At 42.9% G+C, this 27,594-nt stretch overlaps 1 protein-coding gene across 1 annotated transcript in view; it reads left to right on the forward strand.

The window, feature by feature from the left end:
* The window catches only part of MYO10 (myosin X), a 162,979-nt gene that overhangs the window by 27,924 nt on the left and 107,461 nt on the right, over positions 1-27,594 (forward strand). The window contains exon 2 of the mRNA XM_066559602.1: positions 7,473-7,571. Within this exon, the coding sequence (XP_066415699.1) occupies positions 7,473-7,571 (99 nt within the window). The remainder of the gene's footprint in view (positions 1-7,472; positions 7,572-27,594) is intronic.

A 27,594-nucleotide genomic window follows, 5' to 3' on the forward strand; every position in this document is an offset into this window, starting at 1 on the left:
GGCAGTAGGCTTTCCAAGCTCCTGCACTGTCATGTTTTTGCAGCCATGATGCTGGGGTATGGGTTAGGCAGTCTTCAAAGTGAAAAAAAGCATTTTGCAAAACTTGTCAAAACAAGTTTGCTGAATCTCTCATGAAAGTCATAACAGACTGTGCCAATACCAGTAACTCTTTCAAAAAGACTTGATGGTGTCTTCTTGCTGGATTTGCTTTTGAGTGCATGATAAAGTTGCTGCTTCCTAGCCATGCAGAAATCTGTTGTCCTCAAGAGCTGACAACCACATCTTTAGAAGCTGTAGCAGAGAAGTGCAATTGCTTTTTGATGGAGTTGTCTTTGGCTTTTGAGTGAGGTCTATTAGTGATGGATGTCTTCACACTCAACAGCAGAAGATGAGGAGGAACATGATTGTCCACCTGCATATGTTGAGAGTAATGTCTGTGTGCTGTTTGTGTTGGGCATCACTGAAAGATAAAATATTTTTGTGCCGCTATTTGTTGGGGTTTTTAAAAATTGTGTAGAAAATACTATCTTATATGAAGCAGTGGTCTTGTAAGAAGTGCTGGTGCCTTCAAAGGGCTGAGGAGGGTACAGATTTATTCTGGTTCCCTTTCAAGTCAGTAATAATATATGTTTTAATCCAGTTTCTTATTTTTAAAGTAGTATACCATCACTAGCTCTGTGCTATCTCCGGTTACTGAAACAGGAGGAGATGGAGCCTGTTGAAGGTTAATCAGCAGCTGTTGTGCAGACCTCAGGAGCAGGAGAGCTGGTGCTTTGATCTGATGTGGGGGATTGACAGACAACAGAAATATCTCATTTTCAAGGGCATTTTGCTCTGCAGGAAACTACCCCCCCTGAACTGGCCTTATATCCCATGGAAACATCTTCATGGCTTTGTTCTGCTTTAAAACAGGAAAGAAAATAGTGTTATGTAAGAGACAGAACTCAATTTATTGAGAGGAAGGTGTTAGTATTTTACTCCTGAGTGTTTTCTGAGGAAGTTGCGAATACTACTGTAAGGGTTTGAAAAGTAATTTTACCCCATTAAGCTGGATTAAGTATATGCCTTGATTTATGCAAATAATCAGTTCATGAAGTTGAGTTTAAGAAACTGAAATTTAGATTGCATTTTGAAATAAACTTACAAAGCTGCACTTTCTTTCACTATGTACAGGGTTCAACTAGTCCTTCTCTGTAGCTCTGTCCGTCCCTTTACACGCTACCATCCCTGAATAAACACTGCTGATTCCTGACTGTTGGCAGAAAGGGGTAGCCTGGCTGTCGAGAAATGGAGCCTATTGGTGGCACTGTCTTGGTGCAATTTCTGGAGTGTTCATTGATTTCCCGTTTGTACATTGTGTGTGACAGTAGTAGCCACAGACTTTGATAGTAGGTCCCACATTCAGCCACCACTGATGACCAGATCTTCTGGAAGCCTTTTGTTGATGGAAAGCAGCACCAGAGAAGCCAGGCAGTGCAAAGGAGGGCATCTAGACCAACATTCTGAATTCAAGAGCAATACATCAGACAAATGGCCATTACTGCTTGTTTCCCTGGACTTAGATGTGGAAGAACAGGTCTGGTTTTCTGCTCAAGAGGCTGAATGGTTCATATGTGAATTGAAGTCAGTGAGGGATATTCATCTTCCAGTGAACTTTCCATTGAGTAGTCTGGCCAGGCACTTAATATGGTTTTGGGTACCTAAATTTAACTGTTTTCAGTAGCCAAAGCCAACAGGGAAGGGTGAGTTTTCGGCACAATAACTGACTATTAATTTGAAATTAGCAAAGTTGTGGTCTTTTTCTTGATGGCTTCTTTCTTTTCGTGGCCCCTCCTTAACTGTCGTCAGTTTGTGACTTAGGAAAGAGAAGGGATGAAGATAAATGTGGTTTTGGTTATCTTTTGCATTGAAAAGCTACGTCCTGCTTGACCCAGTTAATAACATCTCTTCCTGTCTCTCAGACTTTGTGTTTGGAGCCAAGCTACTGAGGTGCATAAACAAAAAGTTCTCTAAATACATATTGACTATTGTTCCTTTCACTTTGGCAAGCGTCAATAGTGGCAGCTTTTTGAATGCAGATACAGCATAACCTACATTCATAGCTCTTCATTTAAAGCAATTTTAACTGTTTTGAATCAACTGCACTGATGTATTGACTGGATTTCACATTATAAGGTGTGAATGAGTAGCTTTTGCACTGAGATGAGAACACAGTTGTTATACAGTATCTGCTTTTTCACATGTAGACATATATACAATATATATGTTTATAAAATGTAATTAATGTGCAGTTATTTTATGCAGCATACAGCATGGGTGCATATAAAATCTAACTTGTTAATTAGAGTTTTGCAATGAATGCTCCACCATTTTACTTAATTGAGATAAAGTTCTTTATTAAGTTTGTGATTTTCAGCATATATATCCAACAGAAAGTAAAAAAAGAATGGATTTTTGTCATGTCCAAGGAAGACAAGAAGTAGTGTTTGCATTTTCAGCATTAAAATCTGTGAGGTAGAAGGACCAGGACTTCTCCAGGTGGTCTTGCAGCTGTGAGATCTGCAAAGCTATTTCCTTTCAGTTTTGCAGTCAGGAGAAATTTATTTGCTACGGAAATGATGGCATACAGCTGTTCTTCTGCAAGCACTATTCCAAGTATTTTTACAACCTTACTTCATGGAAATAAAAACCACTGGGCTGTAGTTAGTGTTCCATGGCTTTCTTTGCCCTATTACCACAGAAGGCTGGCTGTCAGGGAGCTCTGGAGTAACGCAAGACACCAGTCTTCTCCCTGCAAAAGAGGTTGAGGTCAATGTAAGCCACCATGTGCATTGAGGGGATTCCTTCCTCAGGTGGGTCCTGTATGCCAAGTCTTGTCCATAAATTAGGCACTGGTGAAGATTTTGTCACCAGTGCATGGCTAATGCACTGCAGAGAGATGGCAGCTGGATCAATCAACTAGCTTGCATAGTTGGCAAGGTATCTCTTGCCAAGACCTTTTTTTTTTGCCCCACCCATAGGAAAAGGCCCATGGACAGACACTCCATTGTAGAGCTACCTTGCCAGGGAACATGTTGTATTTGCATTCCAGATGCCTCCAGCTTTGTGAGCTGCATTGTTCTGGCCTCCTTTGAATAGCAGCTATTGACCCCTAACAATGTACATTTGTTTAAATCAACCCCTTTCCCTGCTTTAAAAAGCTTATTATAGCACTAGCCCAACAAGTGAAGGCTTCTGTGCAGGCCCCTTCTTTTCCCCTTCACAGCCAGAAAAGATATTTTGCAGCATTAATTATTTAATTTCAAGATGGAAAACATTCTCCTCCTTCTGAGAGGCTAATTTTGAATGCTGAGGTTTTGGCAAATTTTGTTGCGGCTTAATGTTTACAAGCTTTTCATTGCTCTTGAAAGCATAAACTTCACGTTACTTGAGCTTCTGAGATGCTGGCAAATAATAAACCAGTGGAATAACAGAGGTTTGGTTGTCCTGAAACACTTGAGGAACTTGACTGCATTTTGGCAGATAGGCTTTTTTGCTCTTTATGTATGCATTTAGGTGCATTGAGCTCACATAGAAGGAGATGGTGGAGACTGACCAGGACAGACCTTTAGTACCCAGCAGCAGGCTGGCAAAAGTATTTCTGGGCAGGGAGGAAGGGATGGTGTGTGTCGGCTGGGACCAAATTCTCTTTGCTGGTTAGGATGACAGTAGTACATGCATCTGCTCTTCAAGCTGTCTGGTCTCCAGAGCCTGATGGTGACAGTAGCCACCATCATTAAATCCCTTGCAATTTGTGTTTGCTGTGGAAAGCTTTGTTGTGCCTTGCTGGGAAAGCTTTGCTGTGCCTTGCTTCTGTGGGGTTATTAGGTCAAGGCAAAAAAGACCAGTGAAATAAAAATTTTCTGAGAGCTGGACAACCTTGTAGTCCTTTCGTTTTATGCCATAATAGTCCCACTAATAACAAAAAAACATTCAAATTGTGAAAAAGTGGTTGTCTGACTGAGTGGGATGGTTTAATGAGCTGAAGATTCTTTTTTCTGGTGTCCCGTGTTAAGTCAGGAGTATCTCTCATCTCATGAGGTTTCTATAGACACTACTGTTGTACATGTTAGTAAAGTGTTGTCTGCAAGTTGATGGAGGTGATCCTACCCCTCTTCCCAGCCCTGGTGAGCTGTGAGCTGGAGTGCTATGTCTGGTTGTTTGCTCCCCAGTGCAGGAGGGACATGGATATACTGGATAGGGTCTAAGAGAAGACCAGAAATATCATGAAGGTCTCTCTCCTAGGACCACAAGCTGAGAGTGCTAGAATTCTTAAGCCTGGATAAGGCTCAGGGGGAATCTCACCAGTGTATGTAAATACCTGGAAGGAAGATAATAGAGGAGGGGGCTCTTCTTGGTGATGCTCAGTGACAGGCTCAGAGACATTGGGCACAGGCTGGAACACAGGAGGCTCACACTGAACATCAGGAAGCACTTTCCTACTGCGGGTGTGACTGAGTGCTTTCACAGCCAGTTTTATGAGATCCTGCTTGAGCCCCTGAGCTAGAGGCTCACGAGAGGTCCCTGTCAATTTCAGCCTTCCACGATGCACGAATGAAGTGAAGTGGCTGAGGACATGCAGGAATCCCAGGCAAAGCTCAGCTCACCTTGCTTTCACTGTATGGCAAGGTGTAGCATGGGTGCATCATCACATCATCTGTCTTGCTGTGCACTCATGTTTGTGGGTTTCTCTGGATCTGGATTGAAGGCACTTGAGACAGTAGTTCATGTTCAGACTCAGTTGTTTATTATTTCTTATCAGTAACACAGTCTCACTACTGTGAGCTTGGCATCTTTTCATTGGAAGGCACAAAATGGCCAACAATGTCTTGTTACAAGGTCTTTTAAGACTAAACTATCCAATTAAGAACTGACACCTAGATTATTTTCCCTTTTAATCCAGTAACTGGTCCCAAAGAGCCCACATTATGGACTTTTCTGCCCAATTACAAAATGCTACCCAAACCCATGAAGAAGAAGGGAGAAGAAGCATGAAGAAGAAACCCAGGATGACACCCTGTGCCCTCCATCTTGTTTCCATCCAGAACATACTAAAAATCTCAAAACCTAATTTCTCACTAAGTGATACACCTACACTACTCTCTATAGTTTATTTCACACTTTTGTGGATTCTAGTCTACCTTGAAGTCTAGGAAACTTTCTCCATGAATGAGGGTCAAAGTCAGTGCTCCCCTGGGGGTCAGGGCACCCCAGAGCAGAGAGAGAAATATTCCAGGTGCCCTGGGTTTCCACACATGCTTATGGGTTTTAGGTCCATTCCATGGTGAATTAAGTGGGCTCTGCATCACCCAGCCCCACAGGGCAGCTGCAAGCCTCAGGTTTTCACTCTCAGGCACTCTTGGGGACAGTGAGCTGATGGCAGCACCTGCATTAATGTGAAAAACCCCTTTGTCTCTACATGGTGGTTGTGGTAGAAACTCCTTAGTACCAAATATGTAGCCTTCAAGTTATCATTGCTCCTGTGTCTGTACCCAAGGGACACAGGACATTTCTGTTTGCTGGCTCTGGTGCAGAGGTAGCAGAGGAAGTCCATGAGCAAAGCCCTCACATCAGCCTTCCTTCCTTTGGGAAGTGCAGGGTGAGAGGTACCCTTGAACCAGTCAGCATGGGGATGTTTGTGGTGTTCATGAGAATAAAAACAGAGCAGTGCCCTTGGTTATTTGAAGACCAGAGTCTGATGTAGACCCAGGAGAGTGGGTGGAAGTGTTCCAACTGCTGTTTCTGGATTTTGAATTTAATGTTACAGTCTTATCTATTGCTTTTACCACTTCTGGGGAGGATCTCCCCACTGTTTCCCAGTCCCCTGCTGCCACTCACCCACCTCAGGAGCTGGCACTCTCCTTTCCGCTTCCATCTGCCTTAGCCCTGCACTTTGGAGTTTATGAACATTGCATTTGAACTGCTTCAGAATTGCTGTATATCCAGAAACCACCTGACTCGAGGTTTTGGAAGTAAAAGGGCAAATGCCCCACAGGCGTTTGCAGCATTGAAATTGGAAAGCAGTTTGTGAAAAGATGCAGGGGCAAAAACTAAAGAGGGATGCTCTTGCCTCGTCTGTGTCCAGGTGAGCTCTTCCCATTTAGGGAAACCAAACAGCAAGAGTTTTTAAATCCTCCATGAGTACTGTTTTGTCTAAGTGCTGCTATTGTCCCATCATAGAAAGAATAACATTTATTCAACATTGTCTAAAAGCATATGTAACTTGTAATGTGCCTGAAGTCCATGGTAAGCTCGTGAGCCACTCATCCTAAATAGGCAGCAGAATAAAAATCTGTATTTGTCTTGATTATAAATCAGGACTGCACTCCATCCACCTTAAAAAGACTTTATGTCTGGTTTCTCTGTGTGAAAATTCAGGCAAGGACAGCCTTTGGACGCTAGCTTGCAAAATTATTTTAATTGTTTTTTTTTTCTATGACTGTACACCCAAACCTTATGATTGTCAGGGTATATCCCAGCACTTTCCTACCACTCCTTTACTTTTGCTTTAGAAGCATATTTGACTGTTCTGGTGAAAAAAATCTCTGTTCTCTGAAAGCCACTAAAATACTGTTGCCCTGATATAGAGCCAGATGTTTGAAGAGATTGGAGCGTAGTTTTGGTTGGAAGTCAGGCCATGGGTCACTGCTGCTATGTGTTTTCATGCCAGCTAAGGTCTTCTCCTACGCAGGAGCAACTCGCGTGGCTGTTGCTTGTGGGATGGCTTTTACTGCAGCATCAGCTGTGGTCCTCCTCCCTTGTCCTCAGTGCTAGATATTTCTCTTTTCATAATGCTGCATCTGCATCACCACCCAGGTGGTAGAGGGAACATTAAGCTCTACCTGCTCTACTAGGCTGGCTTGTCTCACTGACAGTGTCTCCTATGCCTGCATGGCAAATATCAGTTCTTTGTAACCTTGCTTGCTACTAGTTGGTCTTTTTTTAATCCTCTGCATTGTTGTGCAGTGAAGAGAGGAGACTCATATAAAGGGAAGTAGTTTAGAAAAAAGGTGAAAGATAGAACTGTTGGGAGTGTCTGACTGAGGTTGAAAATAAACAGGTAGGGAGCCAGCTGGCTTTGGGGCAGATCTTCTAAACTGTGTGTAAATTCAAACAGGGTTCTGTAATTTTACATGTGCTAGCATGAGGCACATGACTCAGTGAATCAGAGGATTGGCTCCAGCTGCTCTTCCCAGCATTTAGGAACTTGTGAAAAAAAAAGGCACTTCAGTGTAGTTCTCCTGTGTTTACTGATCAAGCAGAAACCAACAAATACTTGCTAAGAGATTATTTTATTTTCTTTCACTTGCTTATTTGGATTTCTCTTTCTCTCCTATCCCTTGAGAAGTATTTCCAGAGAAAAATAGTGAGTAGAATTATTTCCTCAGTTTTTCTCTTATGTCGTCTATAATTCTGGCTTTTTTTTATTGCAGGGGTCTCGGGTCTGGCTGCGAGAAAATAATCAGCATTATCCCAGCACTGTTCATTCCTGTGCAGAAGGAGTTGTTGTATTCAGGACAGACTATGGTCAGGTATGGGCATTGCTCCTCTGTGTTTTGTCTTTCTCACAACTCTGTAAAAAATAAGCTTTCACAGAAACACAGAATGGGTCAGGTTGGAAGGGACCACAGTGGTCATCTGGTCCAACCTCCCTGCTCAAGCAGGGTCATCCTAGAGCACGTGGCACAGGATTGTGTCCAGGTGGTTCTTGAATATCTCCAGTCAAGGAGACTCCACAACCTCTCTGGGCAATCTGTTCCAGTGCTTGGTCACCCTTTACCTGCAGTAAAGAAGTTTTTACTTGTGTTTAGGTGGAACTTCCTGTGCATCAGTTTCTGCTGGTGGCTTATTTTCCTGTGGTTTTGAACTACTGAGCAGAACCTAGCTCCATCCTCCTGACATCCTCCCTTTCAGATATTTATACAGATTAATGAGGTCATTTCATAGTTGCCTCCTCTTGAGGTTGAATAGGCCCAGCTTCCTCAGCCTTTCTTAAGGCTGTGAATAAAAGAGATTCTCCAGACTCTTTACCAAGAGGTCTCAGCTGGACCTGCTCCAGAAGCTCCATGTCTCTTGTACTGTGGATTCCAAAACTGCACACAATACTCCAGACGTGGCCTCACCAGGGCTGAGCAGAGGGGCAGGATCACCTCCCTTGACCTGCTGACAATGCTCTTCCTAATGTATCCCAGCATAGCATTGGCCTTCTTGACCATAAGGACACAGTGTTGGCTCATGGACAGTTTGTTGTCCACCAGGATCCACAGGTTCTTCTGTGTAGGACCCTGCACTTGCTTTTGTTGAATTTCAGAAGGTTCTTCTCTGCCCAGCTCTCCAATGTGTCCAGGTCCCTCTGAAAGGCTGCACAACCTGAAGTATCGACCTCTCCTCTCAGCTTTCTGTCAGCAGTGAACTCGATGAGAAGGGACTCTCTTCCCTCATCCAAGCCACTGATGAACAAATTAAATACACTGGGCCCAGTATAGAACCCTGGGGGACACCACGAGTGACAGACCTCCAACCAGACAGTGTACCACTGATCACAACCTTCTGGGATCTGTTCCAAATCCATTCTGCTGTCCACTCATCCAACATAACACTTACTGAGTTTGCCATGAGGATTTTGTGAGAGACAGTGTCAAAAGTCTTGCTGATGTCAAGGTAGAAAATATCCACTGTGCTCCCTGCATCCATCCAGGTAGTCGTTGCAGCACAGAAGGCCATCAGTCTGGTCAAGCATGAGTTAACCCATGCTGACTACTTCTGATCACCTTCTTGTCTCTTTTGTGGGTTGAGATGGCCTACAGAGTGAGGCACTCCATCACCTTTCCAGGGATTGAGGTGAGGCTGCCTGGCTGATAGTCTCTTGTGTCCTTCTTCTTGCTCCTTTTGAAGACTGGGGTGATTTCCAGGACCTTCCTGGCTTGTTTGCTGTGTAGCTTTCCAGCAGATGTCAGGTTAGTTAAAGCCCCTCCCATGTGATTTTGGGGCTGCTGTAATTGCCTAGAAGGACTCAACCACCTCCTCCTCCCGGTCAGGCAGCCTGGAGCAAACATGCAGAGTGTCAGCCTTACTCATCTGCCCTTTTGTCCTGACCCATAAGCTCCTGACTGGCTCATCATCCACCCTGAGACAGAGCTCAATACATTCCAAGTGCTGCCTCACCAAGAGGGCAACTCCAGCACTGTGCCTTCCTGGTCTGTCTCTCCTAAACAGTGTGTAGCCCTTTATGGCAACATTCCAACGTGGGAACTACCCCACCACATCTCCAGAATCACAGTAAAATTGAAGTCTCACTTACAAAGGTGAGTCACATCTATGCCAGCATGCCTGGCACTGCACAGGCCATTCTGTTGTCAAAACCCCCAGAATTATGGTGGTGACACTGGCTGTGCATTTTCTTCTTGTGTGGAGGGCAGAGTGGGAAGCTAAAAGGTTTTTGAATAAAATATTAATTTTGTATGACCTGAATGTGCAACTTGGTTTTAATAGTTATTTCTGTTGCCTCTCCAGTCAGTTGCTATGATTGTGTCTGACAAAGCTGAAGTAATGCTGCTGGGTGTGAGAGCCTTGTTCCACATAGGTTGGTCATTATGTAGTTTACTGGAGGAAGGTGGCCTCTCAAAGGTTATAATCCCTAACAGTAACAGAAAGTTGGGGCTGGCACATGGCCAAAAAAATAAAAGCATGTCTTTCAGAGACAGGGAACCCTTGCTTTCTTTACATGCCTTTCTCCAGGCAGGAAAGGAACCAGACAGAATTGCAGAGTGGCTTTTGATGGGCAAAATGTAATGTACTCATGATTAAATTGCTGCTGTGCTGGCACTGTGGGATGAAAATGATGGAGAAACCACATCAGTGAAGAGGGGAAGAGCTGTGTGTGTCATCTGTCTGGACTTCTCTAAAGCCTTTGACACAGAACCCTACAACATCCTTCCCTCTAAATTGGAGAGATAGGAATTGGATGGATGAACTCTTTGGTGGATGAGGAATTGGTTGGATGATTGCATCCAGACAGTGGTGAATTGGTGACAAGGATGTCCCTTGGAGTTCTGGACTGGGACCAGAGCTGTTTAATGCCTTCATCAACAGCATTGGCAGTGGGATAGAGCACAGCCTCAGCAAATTTGCAGATGACACCAAGCTGAGTGCTGCAGCTGACAAGCCTGAAGGATGGAATGCCATCCAGAGGGCACAGCACAGGCTTAAATGGGCACATGCATATGCTTCATGAAGTTCTATGAGGTCAAGTAGAAGGTCCATGCATTTGTGTTGAGGCATCCCCTGGTATCCCTACAGATTGATTGAGAACAGCCCTGCCAAGAGGGATTTCAGGGTGCTGGTGGATGAAAAGCTGGACATGAGCTTGCAGTGTGTTGACATCCCAGGAAACAAACTCTATCTTGGGTTGTATCAAAACCAGCCTTGCCTGTAGGTCAGGGGAAGGAATTCTGCCCCTCTACTGCACCCTCATGAGACCTCACCTGAAGTGCTGTATCCAACTCTGAGACCCCCAGCACTGAAAGGTCATCGACCTGTGGAGCCATGGAGGAAGGCCATAGAAGTTATCAAAGGCATGGAATGCCTCTCTTATGAGGTCAGGCTGAGAAACTTGAGGTTGTTCAGCATGGAGAAGAGAAGGCTCCAGAGGGACCTTACAGCACCTTCCAGTAGCAATAGGGGGCCTACAGGAAAGCTGGGGACAAACCTTTCAGCAGGGCCTGTTGAAGTAGGACAAGGGGTAATTTTTTAAATAGATGAGATTAAGGAAGAAATTCTTTTTTTAAAGGGCTACGAGGCACTGGAACATACTGCCCAGAGAAGCTGTGGATACCTGAAAGTCTTTCAGGTCAGGTTAAATGAGGTTTTGAGCAACATAGTCTATTGGAAGGTATTCCCCCTTGCAGCAGGGGGATTGGACTAGATGACCTTTACAGGTCTCTTCCAGTCCAAGGCATTTTATGATTCTGTCATTCTTTTCTCTTGCACCAAGTTATTGGTGGCCAGGTTATTGGTTCTCAGATTTAGGATGTTTCATGTTTTGACTTTCTCAACTGAAATTTGAAGTCCAGTTAAGTGGAAAGGCTGAAACTGTCCCCTCTGTTGGCTTTTTCAAGCTAAAATAAGAAGGCTCCATCACATTCAAAGCATCACCATTACATTTGAGCTACAGTGTAGAAAGGCTGTGTGTGGATGTGTTTGTTGTTACACTAACATCCTCCAGGAAATGTCATTTTAAACACGTCTTTCATCTTAAACACAAGCCTTCTCCAGCTCCTCGTATGAGTCACCTACATGCTTACATGGGAGACTACCTGTAATTTTCACAGGATTTTGTAATTGGATGTGTAGCTATAAAAAGCCTGACTTTTAGAAGTGTTTTGAGCTGCAAAATCCTTATACTTAAGGGAACCACAGATGCACCTGTAAAAGGGACAGCTTGCTTTGGTGCCCTAGAAAAGAATGGCTGACATCCACCAGCAAATAAGTTGCTTGTTTATGGTGTTCTGTGTGCATGTTTTGTGTGATGCCTTTCCACGATGTCCATAATGCAAGCTGAAACTTCAGGTAATATGGAAAAAGTCTCAAGTCTTTACCATAATGCCATCCAATTGATTGCTTAGAAAACCCTGGTGTTACAAACACCACTAGGCAAAAAATTGCCTCCTTTCTTTGGGTGTGCATGTGTTAAAATCAGGTGGTGCAAAATGGGAAGGACATAGGGATTGGCCTTCAAACCTGTGATGTGGCATTCCACCTCCTCAGCAGGTCTGAGCTGGCCACTGCACAGCCAAAGGCATAGTAGAAATTCACTGCATTTGATAACTTCAGTCATTTTCAGGACTTATGGTTTCAGGAGTGGACTTAGTGTGTAAAAGGACTATGCCAGCTGACATTGGTAATTTCTTATCTTTTCTCCCATTGCTTTTCCTGATGTGCTTTCAGACCATTCTGCTCTTGCTGTTTGGTTACCTATGGGCTGCAGAAGGTTGCAAGCAGGTGAAAGGGAACTGAGATAGTGCTTCACTATTACCTCTGACTGTTTGGCAATCCCTGCAATGCTCAATATAACTTTGAAGAACCAGAGAGGGGAAACAAGGGGTGAGGTTGCAGAAATATGGGGTGATGATGCTTTTTGAAGCATGGTTGGTGCATTGATTCCCACATCATTTTGACAGCTGGAGCTCATGTTCAAGTCTAATGACAAACTGATGAAAACGCTGGGACCTTATCAAAGCACAGCATTGTTATTCATCTTCTCTGATTCAGTAGCTTCTACTAGACTTTGCACTTCTCACCTTTCCACTGAGCATTCTGCATGTCTTCCTATGCCATGATTGGCAGGGCAGTGGGACTGGGAAGGTCTGTTGCTGGAGTTGGTTTCGGATTTTACTTTTATGAGTCTGGACTTCAAGTCTTTGCCAATGTCAGTTTGCAGAATTATTAAATTTTCATATCACACTACATTACTTCTTAATTTTTTCTTTCTGTTCTCTTGTGAGTTGCAGAAATTAATTTGCCACAAAAATCTGTAGCACCATGCAGTTGTATGCTGAAGGAGTGGTTGTAGGGAATCCTACCCAGTGTGAAGGTAGGATTATATAATGGTATTCTAACAAGCTGCCTAGCAATTTCTTGATTATCACACAGTGATATAATTCCTCCTCAAGTGTTCTTGTATATAGTACCTGAGTGTTTCAGTTAAACAGTTCATTTGCTAATAATCATTATAGACAACTGTGATACTGTTTCCTGCTGGTGTCATCCTCTGTGTGAGATGGTTGTAAAACTAGCTGATTTGATGGTCTGTGGGAAATATCCAATACATGAGATATGGTGTACTAAAATGGGAATATCACATTGTAAGTTTGGATTTCCCTGAGCAAATAGCTATGAAAAATTCATAGCTCTTTATGAAAAGAAGAAAAATGTGGCACTGAATGGGGGTAGATGAAAACCTCATTAAATACAAGGAGGGGAAGAGTACATCAGGCCTGTGTTTCAGCACCCTGGCCCAAGATAAAGGAGTGGGAGATGAAAGGTGTGACCTCCCTCTTAGCACATGCTCACAATGCTGGGCTGCAGCTGGCTCTGGTGTAGCTCTCCAAAGCTTCCTGCAGGCTGGCCTTCAAAACAGGGAGTCTGCAGTGACTGGAAAAGCTACCATGTGCAGACAATTCATATGGTAAATATGTTTCCCTTTATAAGTACAAACCTCATGCTTTCCAGGAGAGAAGATGCTGTACTCATTTGTTAGCTAGTGGGTGGGTCGGTTGTATTGTTTGTTTTTCTGTTCCATTAGTGTAGAGAGCTGGTAAAGGGCTCTGTCCTGGATGTTTTGGAAATACCATGTCTATGACTCTACTGTATTAATACAGTATATTCATACTTAGTGTGAATATATTAAGTATGTCAATGAAGTCTATGAACGTTTAGAATTTAAAAAGTAGGTCCTAATCTTTCCTTGTGTGTTTAGATACACATTAGTATATAAAATGACATTACAGTTACTGCATTTTTTTTCAGGTTTGAGGATATTTTTGCTGCATTTAGTTTTGGGGTTAAACTGATTTCTTCCTTAAAGGCTTTATTTACAGTAAAGCAGACATTTCCTCATTGTCTTACTGTATTTTTAATGAAGTTGTGTGAGCTTATAAAGTGCTCAAATGAATGTTTAAATAAAGTCCTAAAAGCCCTGCTGTCATTCTATGCTTTGTTTGAAATTACTTACTTGTGTATATTCAGTAATCAATGGTTCCATTGAGAAAAACCTCTTTCCAGTTTCTATCCTTTTTCTTTTTTTTCTGACTACTGTGAACTTTACTTATTTCAGATCAAAGAGGACTGCATCGTGCTCCTGACTTGTACAGACACACGTGAAGCTGTCTGCAGTGAAAGCATAGATAGCAAATACAAAAAGCTTGGGGGAGGAGTGAAATCTTTCAGAAGAGCTGTGTTGTTTTGCATGGCATTGATTTCAAGAACATTTTTCTAGTCACCTAAATAGTACTCTACTCTTTCTTCCATTTATACATCCAAGTATATATAAAAGTAATGCCAATAAATATATAGGCAGCACTGTAAATATATAGTCTGTGAGCTAAGGACTCTTTTTTTTTTAAGTGCAATTATTGCTGTTGGTATAAGTAGCACTATGTTTAAGCCTTTGAGAATTGAGGACTTCCAGAACAGCACCTAAGAACACACATTTTTAATAACATCTATTCCCTTGCAAGGGAAGAATTGTATATGTGTAAGACATAATTAATGTATGTGTGTGTGGAGGAAATCTTATCTGTACAAACTCATCCAGGGAGAAATAAAAGTTGAATCAATTGCTGCAAACTGTCCTCAGTCTGACACTAAAATTTCAGGATACTTAATTGCATACCTACTTAGCTGACTGAGAGAAACTTTTACATCGAATGTTATAAATAGAAACAGCTGACTGATAATATGCAAAAAATGTAGGCTCTTTAAAAACACATGTCGTATTTCACCACTAAAGACTTTATCAGTTAAACCAGCTTTCAGTGATTTTTCTTCACAGAGAAGTCCTTCACAGCATGGTGTTATGTCAGCAAACAGAGTAGAGCTTGGTATCCTTAGTTTCAAATCAGAGGCACCTGTAAATGGTTTGGGCAGCAACAAAAGTATTTTTTCCTGTGTGTTTAAGTTATTGCAGCTCTTCTGCGGCATTTCTGCATCTCAGGAATTGGAAGGCTACAGATGTTCCTTGTTAAACACAGCTCAAGTATGTTTTCCATGGAGGTTTTCACTTTTTTTTTTTTTTTTCTTTCTGGTTTGAAGGCTGGGAGAGTTTCTCATCGTGACCTCATTCAGAAATTGTAGACCTGGGCTTGGTTTGAGGTTTGGGGTTTGTTCTGTCGGGGGGTGGGGGGGTCGCTTTTGTTTGACTTTTGAGTTAGCAATAAGATTGTGTTGACGTTACTGTGTAGTTATACCAGGAGAGCTCATGTTTTCCTCCCTTTTGGTTTAAAATTAAAAAGAAAGCCCCAAATGCAGGTAATGGCTAAGCATTTCTCATAAGGACTCTTTTCTTTGCCTTGTGTCCTTTCTCACCCTCACTTGGGACTCTTGTGCTGGCCTTTGCTGTTGTGAGGAGCCTTTTTAAACAAGAGTCTTCCGTTCATATTCACAGGGCATGAATAACACCACTGAAGTTACTTGGCTTAAGTTACTGAAGTCAGTAGGACTGTTTATCAGTAAATGCTGTGTTTGGCTGCATCCATAGCTCATGGGATCAGGCATCGGAGAAGTAAATCCTTCTGGACAAGGATTTTCTTAGCTAGCATTGAAAAGCATTATGATTGCTTCTAGCTCTTCCACATGAAGGCCTAAAAATATTTCCAAACAGTGATTTTTTGGACATTTCCCTGAATTCAATATCTATTACCCTTCAAATGCACATTTACAAGGGAGCATTTTAAAGAAGCCCTTTGTGAGCTCCCTTGTATATACAGCCTCTTAAGAAAATACACAAATACATGCAGTGGGCTTTGGTCTTGGCTACTCTTAGCATTAAATGAATCCATCTCTTTTTGCAAACCTTATTTATGAAGACTTTCATGCTTTTTAATTTAATGGTGCATATGAAGAGTAGTGACTGCTGATTCCGGACACTGGGTAGCTCGTGTGTCTTTTGGGCAGCAGATCCCCTGCCTTTGGGGCTCAGGGTCAATGCCAAATTCAGCAGCTTTACAGCAGGAAATCAGATTCCATCTGTCTAAACATTGTAAAGTTCATTTTATTCTCCAATCAGTTATATTTGGCTTACTTTTAATAACTCTACTGGTTAGCATACTTAAAAAATCTTGGTGCTGCGGCTATTAGTATGTTAATTTCTTGGGGGTTTTTCTGTGCCTTTCTTACTGTTGTTGTTTTTAAGGGATATGTGTGGGAGTTTTGGGTTTGGCAGATGGTGTGGGGTTGGGGAGGGCCAGAAGTCAGCCAGAGCACCTTTTAGTACTCAGGATTTATCTTCTGTGGAGAAGTGTTTACATCTTTATGTTGGATGTCAAAGTTCAGCGACTCTCGCTGCAAGCATCTGTTGGCGCGCCTGTAAACAGAGCTCGTGACAGATGTGAGCCGGCAGCTTCCTCCAGGAGCATCCGCAGGGAGCCTGGCCTCCGTGCCTTGCACAACTGCACTTGGCTGTCCCTGGGGCCCTTTGGTGGCCCAGCCTGTGGGGCATCTTCTGGAAGGAGCTGCGAGGAGGGGTGGCCGTGCCCTGCTTGCCCATGCTTGCTCCATCCCCTGCTCTTTGCAGAAAGGTGCCAGCAAAGTGAGCGACGCAGCAGAGGCTGCACGTGCCCTGCAAGCCCACGTGTCCCACAGGGCCACTGAGCTGTGCCACCCCAGCCCTCCTGGGAAGCATTTAATGGAGTGTAACTGCAATGCACAAAAGGCTCCCCGTGCCTGGTAAGGATTTCATGCAACTGCAGCAAACGTTTTCCTTAATGGAAATGCTGCTTCTAAACCCCAAGTGTTACTTGTCAGTACCATGTTTGAACACTGGTTCAAGTGGAAGCACTCACAAATTGAACAAGTGTTTTGGATTTTTTCCATGTGTGCCATCTTCTTTTACTTTATAAATACTTGCTAATTGGAAAAATCATTAATTTGGGTCTCTTAAATTCTCCAACATGGAAATATTAAAAAGGCATTTAATTATGCTGAAAGGAGCAATATCTGTATCAGAGAATATTTTTCTGCCCCTAATTCTCGAGCTAATTCGACTTGTCTTTTTATCCCTTTATATCAAGGGTGATATTTTTACATGTCTGCCATTCTCTGAATGTTTGTTAAAGGGTAATAGGGAAAGCAAAGCCTCTTTTGTGTGTAGTTTTCCCTGAACTATGTATCTATTACATAAAAAATACAGAGCAAGTTATGAATTACTTCTTGGATATGTTGCACATGTTCTGTCCTTACTTTTTTCCTGTTACTTCCCTTTCTGCCAAAACCACTATCAGTTTGATTGATTTCAGGAAGGGGAAAGTTTTAATCCTGAAGTGAGATATTTTAAAAGAAAGGCTGAATTGTAAAAATCCACCAATGCAAAACAAAACAAAAACCTAAAAACCAAATCCCCAAACCCATCCCAAGTGCCTGACCAGGGTGATGTTATTATCCCTGCAGAATGAACTTTCGGGCTATCAGTGTGTGGCCAGTTTTGGTCAGAAGTCAGGGAATTTGCAAGTGAGCAATCAGGAGATTTCTAATGCACAAATGATGGGGGCAGGAGGGCTGAGCAATGACCATAAATAACTACCTTAATGTTGGATTTTCAAGGGTTTTGTTCTGTGCTGCCTAAACAGAACAGTAGTGTTTGCACTAGCTTTACGGAAATTAATTTGTTTGGCATTAGTGTGGCCGTTGTTAAGTGTTTTCCTACCCATATAAATTTAATCTTTATTAACAAAAGCATTTATCTGTGAGCAGAGTTGTTTTATGCTTTTTAGAAGGCCTGACTGAAAGCAGTTGGCATCTGAGACACTGACAAAGAGGTACTTTCTGCATCCCCTCTGGTTTGCTGTGGCCATGTAATGGTTGTGGCTACGTAAACAGTTGAGATGTCAGTCTTCTCTCTTGCTTTCTGCAAAGAAAATCCAAACCATCTGTCTTTTTTTGGTGCCTTTATTATGCTTGTACTAAAGATAGCAAAACTCTTTGTTTTAAGATTAAAGCAGATGTACACAGGCTGCCATATTAATTTCTTTCGTAAGGGAACACAGTTCAGCTGTTCACAAAACATGGGAAGGAATTCAGGCAGCATCGTGCCAAAAAACGATGACAACAATGAATCTGTAGCTCCATGATGAACAAGCTTGTCACTTTGGTTGTTCCCCTGTTCCTAAATTCCCTTGGATGTGAGGCTGGTCTCATTGTTCAGCATTGTTGGTGTTTTTAGGAACATATGGTTTAGGTTAAGCACAATTACATGCGGGGATACTTCGCTCTGCAACAGGGCATTGCTCAGTTTTGCTCTGGTGAGGCTTTGTACCTTACAGTGCAGATAAATGTTGGGTGGCCCCTAAGATTTTTACTTGGAGAGATTAATTGAGCAAAACACAAGTGGCCTAGAGCACCCTATTTTTTATTAAATGGATTTTTAAATTTCATAGTATTTTTTTAAATTAAAAAATGACTGAATAATTCTGGACAGGATTTTACACAATGATGGCTTCTGAGAAAATGCTAGTGCATGTGCAAGCACCATTTAAAAAAGTTGATAGTGGTGTCCAGAGGCCATCGTCTCTCTCTCCTTTACAGTCAGGCCCCTGGGAGCCACTGTTTGGAAGAGCCATGTCCCATCCCCACCCCACTTCTCCATCAGGGACTGAAGACTGCACTTATGGGTCTGAGCAGTGAAAAATCTTTTTTTTATATTGCTATTTCAAGTCATTAGAATAATTTTAAAAAGTGTAGCCATTGGGGAGGTGTGTGGGGTACTGCATTAGGTGTGCTGGTGATCCCAGCCCATGGGCTGGACAGCAGGTATGATGAGGTAAAATGATGAATCTGTAGGAAAGGAGACTGTGTCCACTGGCAGCTCCTCTGGGGAAGGCTGCAGTGCCTCTGGCTGCATGGTGCTGGTTCTGTAGATGGAAAGCTCATCTGATCTTTGCCCTATCCTGTGGTCACTCAAACAGTTCCTGAAATCCATGTTACCTCTGTGTACCAGAGAATACAGAAACAAAGGGGAATCTTCTGCAGCTCCAGGTACTCTTCACTATACGAGCTGACTTTAAGCAAGCTAAATTTGAACAGCCAGACTGGTATTTCAATGCCAGATCACTTTCAAAGCTTGATGTTTGAAATGCTGTTTGAAAGATGAGGTACTTCTTGCAGAGCTTCAGGTTCTTTAAGCAGGCAACACAGGAGCTTCCCTTTGTGATAAGATGTGTCATTGCACCTTTGGGAGCCTCATGACATTTGTATTCTTGAACATTTCAAAGTGACTTGTTTGAAAACGTCAAGTGTTCTCATGAGAACACTATCAGAGCAAGATTTCCCCTGAAGCATTTCTGCAGTGTGATAATAAACTCTTTCAATGTTAGCTGCAAAAGGAACTTTAAGTGCTCTTTCATAGTGGTGCTTTTATTTATGCTAAACCAGGGGAAGAAAATGTTAGTGTAGGTCATGTGCCTCCTCCTCATCCAGCACTCTTTATTTTGTAAAACAAGCCAGGTCCTGTTTAGCATACACATGGTGAGACGATTTAAGGAGATTTATCTACCCAAGCTGACTTTACCAAGAACAGTTACAAAATGTACATGGGGAAAACCCCTCTGTGTTGCAAAGTCATACCCTGGAGAGTTCAGAAATGCTGCAGAGCCTCTTTTTGCACTGTAGAAAAAGCAGCATGCTGCCCCTTTGCAGCTAGGTGGTTGTGGCACACACTGGAGAGGAGAGGGACCTGTACCAGTCATCTCTAAGCAGCTTCTGGATGTTCTGGAGTTATAAGGATGTGTACAAATGGGGGTAGAAGTAAAGAGTGTTTCCTCAAAGCGCCCTAGTAGTCCTCCTTGTTCATTTCTTTTGTTTGTTTGAGGGGATTTTTTTTGTGCCTCCTACCTGCCCTTTGTTCTGTCTTCCATGCATGGGCTCCTGTGCTTTTATTTGTTTGGTCTCCCCAAGCTTCTGCTTTAGATTCAGCTCCCATTCATCATTCATCCTGCTCCTTCATCCCTGCAGCCTCGCTCCCTGCTTTTCTCTCTGACACCCGAGTACACGTGTGCACACGTTGGGGCACGGGGCAGGCTGGCAGTTCCTGGGCTGGGAGCACGGGATCTGTCTGGGTGGGTGATGGACCCACTGCCCTCCCCAGCTGGGAGCACGGGATCTGTCTGGGTGGGTGATGGACCCACTGCCCTCCCCAGCTGGGAGCACGGGATCTGTCTGGGTGGGTGATGGACCCACTGCCCTCCCCAGCTGGGAGCACGGGATCTGTCTGGGTGGGTGATGGACCCACTGCCCTCCCCAGCTGGGAGCACGGGATCTGTCTGGGTGGGTGATGGACCCACTGCCCTCCCCAGCTGGGAGCACGGGATCTGTCTGGGTGGGTGATGGACTCACTGCCCTCCCCAGCCAGCAGCAGGGCAGTGGGGGGACCCCACTGTAAAGGCAGAAACCTCAACACAGCAGCAGCCCCACAGAGCCTTCTTCAGCTCACGAGGAACACAAGGATCAGATGCCCTGTTCATCCTCCATTCCAGGCTCTGGTCAGGGACAGCATGAACAGCATGTTGGAGCTGCCAAGGAAAGCTCCAGGAGCTCTTGCTCAGCAGCATCCAGAGCATGCCAAGGGCAGGAGGCCTTTCCCAAGGTGTTTGGCTGCTAAATGTCTGAGCCTCTACTGAAGGTTTGCTGTAGGATTTTTCTCCAGTGATTTGTAACTTTGTAGAGCTGATGACTTTTACAGGAAAGATAAAATCTTGCCTCTTGGAAACAATTGTTCCATTATTAAGTTAAACGTGCCTCTCCAAAGAATGGCCTCGGAGAATGTACATGTATCAAATCACCAGAGTTATTGTAGGCCTGAATGACACAGAAGTACTGTTTTGCCTATGATGATAAAATAAGCTACTTTGAAAAACCATGCATTTCTAGTGAGATGTGTTCCTGCCACTGAATACTTGTCCTAAGCTTTCCACATGTAGCAGAATTGGGAAACAGATTTGGGAAGGGACCAATCTTAACCGGTAGAACTGACACAAGCCTATAATGAAAATAATTACATATATTTTACTGCTGATTATTTCTCTCTTGAAAGAGTGTTTTTTCACTAGCATCAGCAAGGAGTTCTAATTAGAAGAAAATAATAAATCCATTCCATTATTAATGCTGCTTTCAGGCAGGCATCTAATATACATTGAAATCTGATGGTCAGACTTCATTGGCGTTATCAGTGCATCATTAATGGTTTAAATGGAATTACAGAGGGCTTCTGTCACCACAAGATTTCCCCAGGAAATGTAAAGTTCTGACAAGGATACTTCAAGGTCTGCTAGGCATTTGAAATATGTTAATGTTTTTCACATGTGCTCAGTGGGGGGGGAAGAGAGGGCAGTATTGCTGCGTGGCCAGGAGAGCAAAGGGAGCGTGACAAAGGCTCAGTAAGTCCAGCACATGAGCATGTAGTTCTAGGAAGAATGTGAGCACTGCACTGGGTTTGTACATGAACAAAACCCTTGATGTGGCTATGGGCTGCAGCCAGCAAAGACTGTGCAGAAGGTGAACAGGAGGCCAAATAGCATAAGGCTGCTGGGGGTCCATTTTTTCTTAAGCAGTACCCTTGGTTTTCTTCTGGGCATTTTAAAAAATTGTTTTTCTGGGCATTTTTTAAAATGCTTGCCCTACATTCCCTGCATGTGACTGTGTTAACAGATCAGACCAGATGCTGCTGTGAATATTCAATTACTCCAAATTGGTTGCTGATCTCTGTTAATCCCAAGCATGCTGACAGTGTACGTATCAAATACATTTGTTCACATTTCAGAAATGAGCATAGCTATTGCAATGCAGTGCAGTGTCTTAATGCCCCTAATATGCTGATACAGCTCTTCTGGAAAGTATTGTCATGTGTACATATGTTGTATAAATGATGAAATGGGGAAATGTGTGTGTAGGTGCTCACAGATATATATATCTGAATTGTTTCTTAAAATCAATGGACTTAGAATGTGTTTACTCTGCATCACATGCAGGTCCATATCTGTAGAAAAATGCTGGACAACAGTAGCCTACAGAAGTTTTCTAAGTGAAGGCTTGATTTTTCAGTTATAGCTTCATGCTGATGCTAGATTAAAGCAAAACCTGAGACCTTGGCTAAAGAAAACACAGTCAGGTAGAGTAGTATTCAGCTTGTGGTATTGATAAGCTCCACAGATGCACTTTGAAAAGTCCTTGAACATTGCTACTTGAGTCAGTGCTGTTTGAATATGAAATCCTTAAATCTGACTCTCTGCAAGCTGAACAAACAGCGTACTGTACATTATGTCCTTAGAGCAGATTAGGCAGCTTGAAGTCGACAAAGATTCAGACACCGCAGAGATTCAGAGCTGTGGAAGCTGCTCTCGAGTCATGCATTTTTTGCATAACTTCTAACTTGTGTACAACCGTGATGCTCTTATCAGTTTCAGTGTTGATGTTATGTAAATACTAAGCACCTTATCACATGTGGTTCAAGGTTGCAGTTACAAGCAGTGCTTCCTCTATTTATGTATGAAAATGGAAAGAAATGTCTTATTAGAAGTGTGCAATTGAATAGCAAGCCAGGGACAAGCATTACCACACTGACACTTGTAAAGCAAACCCACCTTTGAAGTGATAGCAATGGGAAACAGTAGCCAATTCTCTTTTGTTGAAAAATTTCTAAAGGGACAGACTAATTTTTATAATGGAAGATGAAATTAACTGATAAGGAAGCTGTTGGAACCTGGCTCCAGGTTTTTTCAATGCTGGTAAGGGGTATCTTGAGCCGTTAGGACCTGTGAATTAATGGTGCCAGACTTTGCCATGTGAAAGGGAATCCAGTCAGCCTCTTTCCCTTACACAGCACAGGTTTTACTTCTGTTTTTAGTTTGCATTTGTGATTATGTGTCAGTGATCAAAATACACTAGTAGAAGTGTTACTCTGAGGACAGTGTCCTGTCACCTCCATAGTAGCTCAAGTGTGGAGGGATGTAAAGTAGCAGGTCCTGCATTTGCAGCAGGACACAACAGAAGCAGGTGAGTTACTGGCTGAAGTGACCCCCTCCCAATCTTAGCATTAACTTTTCTTGGCAGGCATAAGGGGCAATGTCGTGGGTTGACAAGGAAGTGAGTTTTTTCAGGAAGTTATAGTCAAAACAATTAGTGGTCAGATTTGAATATTGACACCTGTTGTAAGCACTGAAGACATGGACATCCCTCTGAGAACACAGGGGGTTAAAAGCAGAGGACTCCCAGAGGCAATCAAGCACAAGTTACATAAGGATAAATGGCTGTCCTCTGCATTTCCAGACCTACTTACCAGTCCAAAATATTCTTGCCTTTTGGAACAATTTGTGAGATGATGGACAAGTGGAACAAAAATCTGGATGCTAAGATAGTAGTTTCATCTACTCCTGTAATTAAGCTCTGAGCACTTGTAGCTTTGTTAAATCTCTGTTTTATTTGAAGCTAATTTGGTTTCCAATCTGGCAGGAACTGTCTCCTTAATGTCAGTTTTTTCCTTACCCTCCTTGGCACAGTGCATGCTTTCCAGAGACCAGCGTATTATTTCTGTCTAGTGAAGGCACCCCCACTATGCTGATGTAGCTCTTGAATCATACAGCTACCAGCATGCACATCCCTAGAGTGAATAACAGCTCTTTGCAGTACATGTGTAAATATTTACATCCATTTCCCTCCCACTTGGTAAAGCACTCCATTTTTGTACAGTACAAAGTGCTTTGTATACAGAAAAAAACACATTGTTTAGTTGGTCGAGTTTGTTTTGAGGGGGCGTTATGTTTATTTAACAGAAGGCCAAACGAGTTGCAGCATGCATTTTGTGGGGTAGTCCTGCTTTCATCCAGTTTCACAGCTTGCCTGGCAGATTTATGACGAGGTGAGGGACTTCTTGAAGGTCAGACAGTGAATCAGTGGTTGGGTAGAACCTCAGGTCCTGCTGACTCCAGCACTTTGTTTAAAAGTTCCAGCACACAGCTCTGGCTTTGCAAATTAATGCAGAAAATAAACCAAACTTATCCTCAGCCCCACAGTAAACTTCAATAAACAAATTTTGTGGGGGCTATTAAAATGAGCTTGATTGGTACTGAGAAGCTCAGACCTGTCCTTGCAGTAGTGGGGAATTCTGGAAATTATTGTGGTGCTTCTTTTCCACTCTTTGAAAAGGTTTGAGTGCTTAAACTCACAAATTAAATACAAGTAGATGTGTGCATCAGCTACTGCTGTTTTATCTTTGTTGCAGAGCAGTAACACATGAAGATCTTCATCCATTTGTTACACCTCTGTACCAAGTAGGGCATAAAAGCAGAAGTGACAAACTTGTAGTGCCAAAATCGTTGGAAAACTCATGGAAGGTTTAGGTTGGCATCTCACTGTGTTGCAGTCAGGTAGGGTGAGCTGCAGCAGTGAGGATGGCTGGGGGTCCTGCAGCCAGCCCTGGCAGCAGCTGTACTTGGAAAGAGCAGGTGCCTCCTTGGCATTTTCCTTTACAGGAACAAGCAGTATGGCCATTCATGTCATCAGAGGGACCAGCTCTTGCTGCCCTGGACTTGCAATAAAGAGGTTCCTTAGGTTTAGAGCTTTCTCCAGGTTTTTTGTGATTTTAACTTTTTCCAGCATTTCTATACATGCCAGGTTCTGGCTGTTGCTTTCGGGCAAGGGCATCACAGGATGCTTGGTGACTGAGGTGAGTTTGTGAATGCTGTTTGCTAATTTCCAGTTATGAAACTTAAGAAGTGATCTGCATTTCTGTTAGACAAAAAAATTACGAGCCTACCACTGGAAAAACAATTAGCGTCTGTGTCAGCACAGGTTTGCCAGAAGCAGAGCATCTTGCTACATTGTCCTGACATGTCTGGTGAGTTTGGAGTCACCCAGAGTGGTGGGACTTCCATGATTTGTCAGCAATAATTCCAACTTCCCTTCCTTTATGCTGCTTCATCTGAATTCACGCTTGGCTATCCATGTCTGAATGTACAAGACCTCGAGAATTAAGTCTGGAAAATGTAGCAATGATTTTTTTTTTAACTGTTTTGGTTTAGATTATTTTCTTTACTTTCTCAGTAAGCTGTATTTTGAACAGGCATGTGGTTTAATTTAATTTTCTCATCAAAAATGTGCTGTTGCCAACGTCAGGTCTTAAAACTTTCTTTTGTTGTGTATTGACTGCAGTATTCCTGAGGCACTTCTTTGTGCTTTTATTTTTTGTCTTCTACATATGGATGCAAATAGATATATTCAATTCAGTTATTTTATGATAACTGAGTTCTGGCCTTGATTTGAATCCCTCTTATCATTTGTGCCTGCATGCTAAGGTTAGAGCATGTCAGAAAAGTAAGATGTGCTCTCACTATCTGTCAGATGCAAGGCAAAAATAAAATCTCCAGCTTTATGCATTTAATAGTAAATTAATAGAGATCTTATCATTTGTTAGAGATGCATATTACTAACCTCAGCTGAAAACTTGATGTGTGGTAGGAAATCAAGCTAATACTTGCTCCATCCATTAAAAGGAGCAAACACAGCAAGAGGCCAGGATAATGAGTATAAAGGGAGCAATGAATTTTACTATAGTTTTGAAAGCTCATTATTGAACAAGAGGTTTGTGAAGAGGCTTGGAAGAAAAGCTAGCTCTTGCTGTTGGAGTACAAATGGAGTTTGAACTTTCTTTTAAAAGATCTTGAATCTGTTACAAGTGTATTGAACTACATGGTAGTGGTAAGTGTCTGAGTTTTGGTCTCTGAGCTCATGGAAAACTTAGTTTCTAGGTGCATAAATTTAGTACTAAAAGGCCTGTTACTTACTTCTTGGTTTGTGTTTGAAAATAGGTCTGTGGGTCAAAAAGAAAAACCCAAACCACCCTCAAATGGCATTCTTTGTTTTTCTATTTCGTTTGAGAAGAATTGCAACTTTTTTATTGCAAAGAGTCTGAAACAGGTCTGTATCCATGAGAACTTAAGCATTTTTCTTAATAGAAGATACTAACAAATACACTCCATTACACTTTTCAGCTCCAGTGAGTTTAGCAGCCATATGTGCAGCAGTTCTCTGGGCAGTACCTGCACTGATTTTCACGTGTGCGTGTTGGGTTTAGCCAGAGATCCTGTTGCCATCCCTGCAGGGTGGATGTAGCCTGAGGTTGGCAAGGTGAGCATCCAGCAGGGTGAAAGCTGTCTATCTGATGTGAGCACAGTGTGTGGTTGATGTAGTAACCAGAATCTGCACTGCTGGCAGCCTCTGACCACTGGAAATAAACATTTACTGGTTGCTGATCTGGATGCACTTCTTTGCCCAGTGATCTAGCACAAGTGCTCGCCTGAACTTGTCTCAGCAGTGTTATCTTCTGAGATCTTTAGACAAGATGGTAGTGTCTTACTAACATTTAAAACTCCTTTGTGTTTCAGGACCCTGTCCTGTGCCTTTCCTACATGGCATATTTTGTGCCTTGATAGCTTGAATTGTGGAATCTGTGTTTCCTGTGGTCAGTATCCCATTCAAAGCATCTGCCTGTAGTGTTGTACACTAAGGGGATGTCTCTCCACTTGTTCAAAACGTCTTTCAGAGATCACTGAGTTGACAAGGCTTTCCATGCTAACTCGCATTTTGCACCACTGTTTAGAAACAAGTTGTCTTTCGCTCCTCCTTTTCTTCACAGCACTTTTTCTTTCTAGGAAGTGGATTGTGCAAAGTCAAAATAAAAATCTCTGTGTGGGCACTGCTACCACTGAAATTTCAGTTGATGTAGCAGAGTGGTTTCACTGTAGTGGTGCAGTTGTATGAGAGGAAGGAGGACATGCTTGCAATTAGGTGCTGATTTTCTGGGGTCAAAGCTGTTGTCAGTTTCTTCTCAGCTGGGCAAAAAAATTTCCTTTATGTCCAAGGATCCCAGGCCAGTCAGCATGTTTTTTTTGTCTCAAATGCACATGGAAAAGGGTCAAGTGATTTCAGAAATAGCTGATACAGCCCTTATTGGAAGGGATTTGACTTCAAGTTGCTCGCACTATAGTAGAGGGAAGGACCTTTGCACTGCTGGAGCCCACAGCACCAAGGGAATAATTTTGGAGTTTTATTGCTTTTGTGCGTGTTTTAATTGGATGGAGCTGTGCCCCAAGGGGCCTGGAAAAACATTTTGGCAGATGTGCTAGCACTTCTCTGACTGTGTGGACAGCCTGCTAACCCTGGAACAAGTAACCGCAGTAGCGCCATAAGCAAAAGAAAATTCACTGAAAAAGCACCATCAGTGTAATCATGGTGAGGTCAAGGGCCTCTGCTGGGAAAACCTCGTATCTGTGATTCACAGGATGCATCAGGAGGCTCTGGTGTAGACCTGTCTTAACTGGAGAGGCCTCTGGTGATGAGGAGTGAATTTGTGTGGAGACCAGCAGTTGCTTGCTCTCTGTTGGCAGCTCTGCGTATTTGGGGGCTTGAGTTACCTTGCAGGAGCAGACAGAGGGGATCAAAATGAGTCCTGCTTCAACTTTGTTACTGACTTAATCCCTTTGAGGAGTTCTGTGCCTGGCATGTGCTCTCTTTGGCTCAACCTCTCTAGAAGTGCATCCTGATAGTCCAGGTTAAACCTTCCCCTCACCAACAGGCTTCCTCTGCCAGTAGCTAGGCTGCAAGTACTGCTTCCCTGCCTGGGAACATGGAGCAGTGTTTATGGACAGTCTCGCGGTAGGGTGGAGGTTCTGTCTTTTTGTGCAACATCTGATAAGGGGACCTATTTTAGTCTTGGTCAGATCAGTTAAATCAAACCCTATAAAAATGATAATTGAAATCAGGTGCTCTAATTTAGATAGTGGCAGGAACCTGTAT

Source organism: Molothrus aeneus, chromosome 1, assembly GCF_037042795.1.
Source record: "Molothrus aeneus isolate 106 chromosome 1, BPBGC_Maene_1.0, whole genome shotgun sequence".
Lineage (NCBI taxonomy): Eukaryota > Metazoa > Chordata > Aves > Passeriformes > Icteridae > Molothrus > Molothrus aeneus.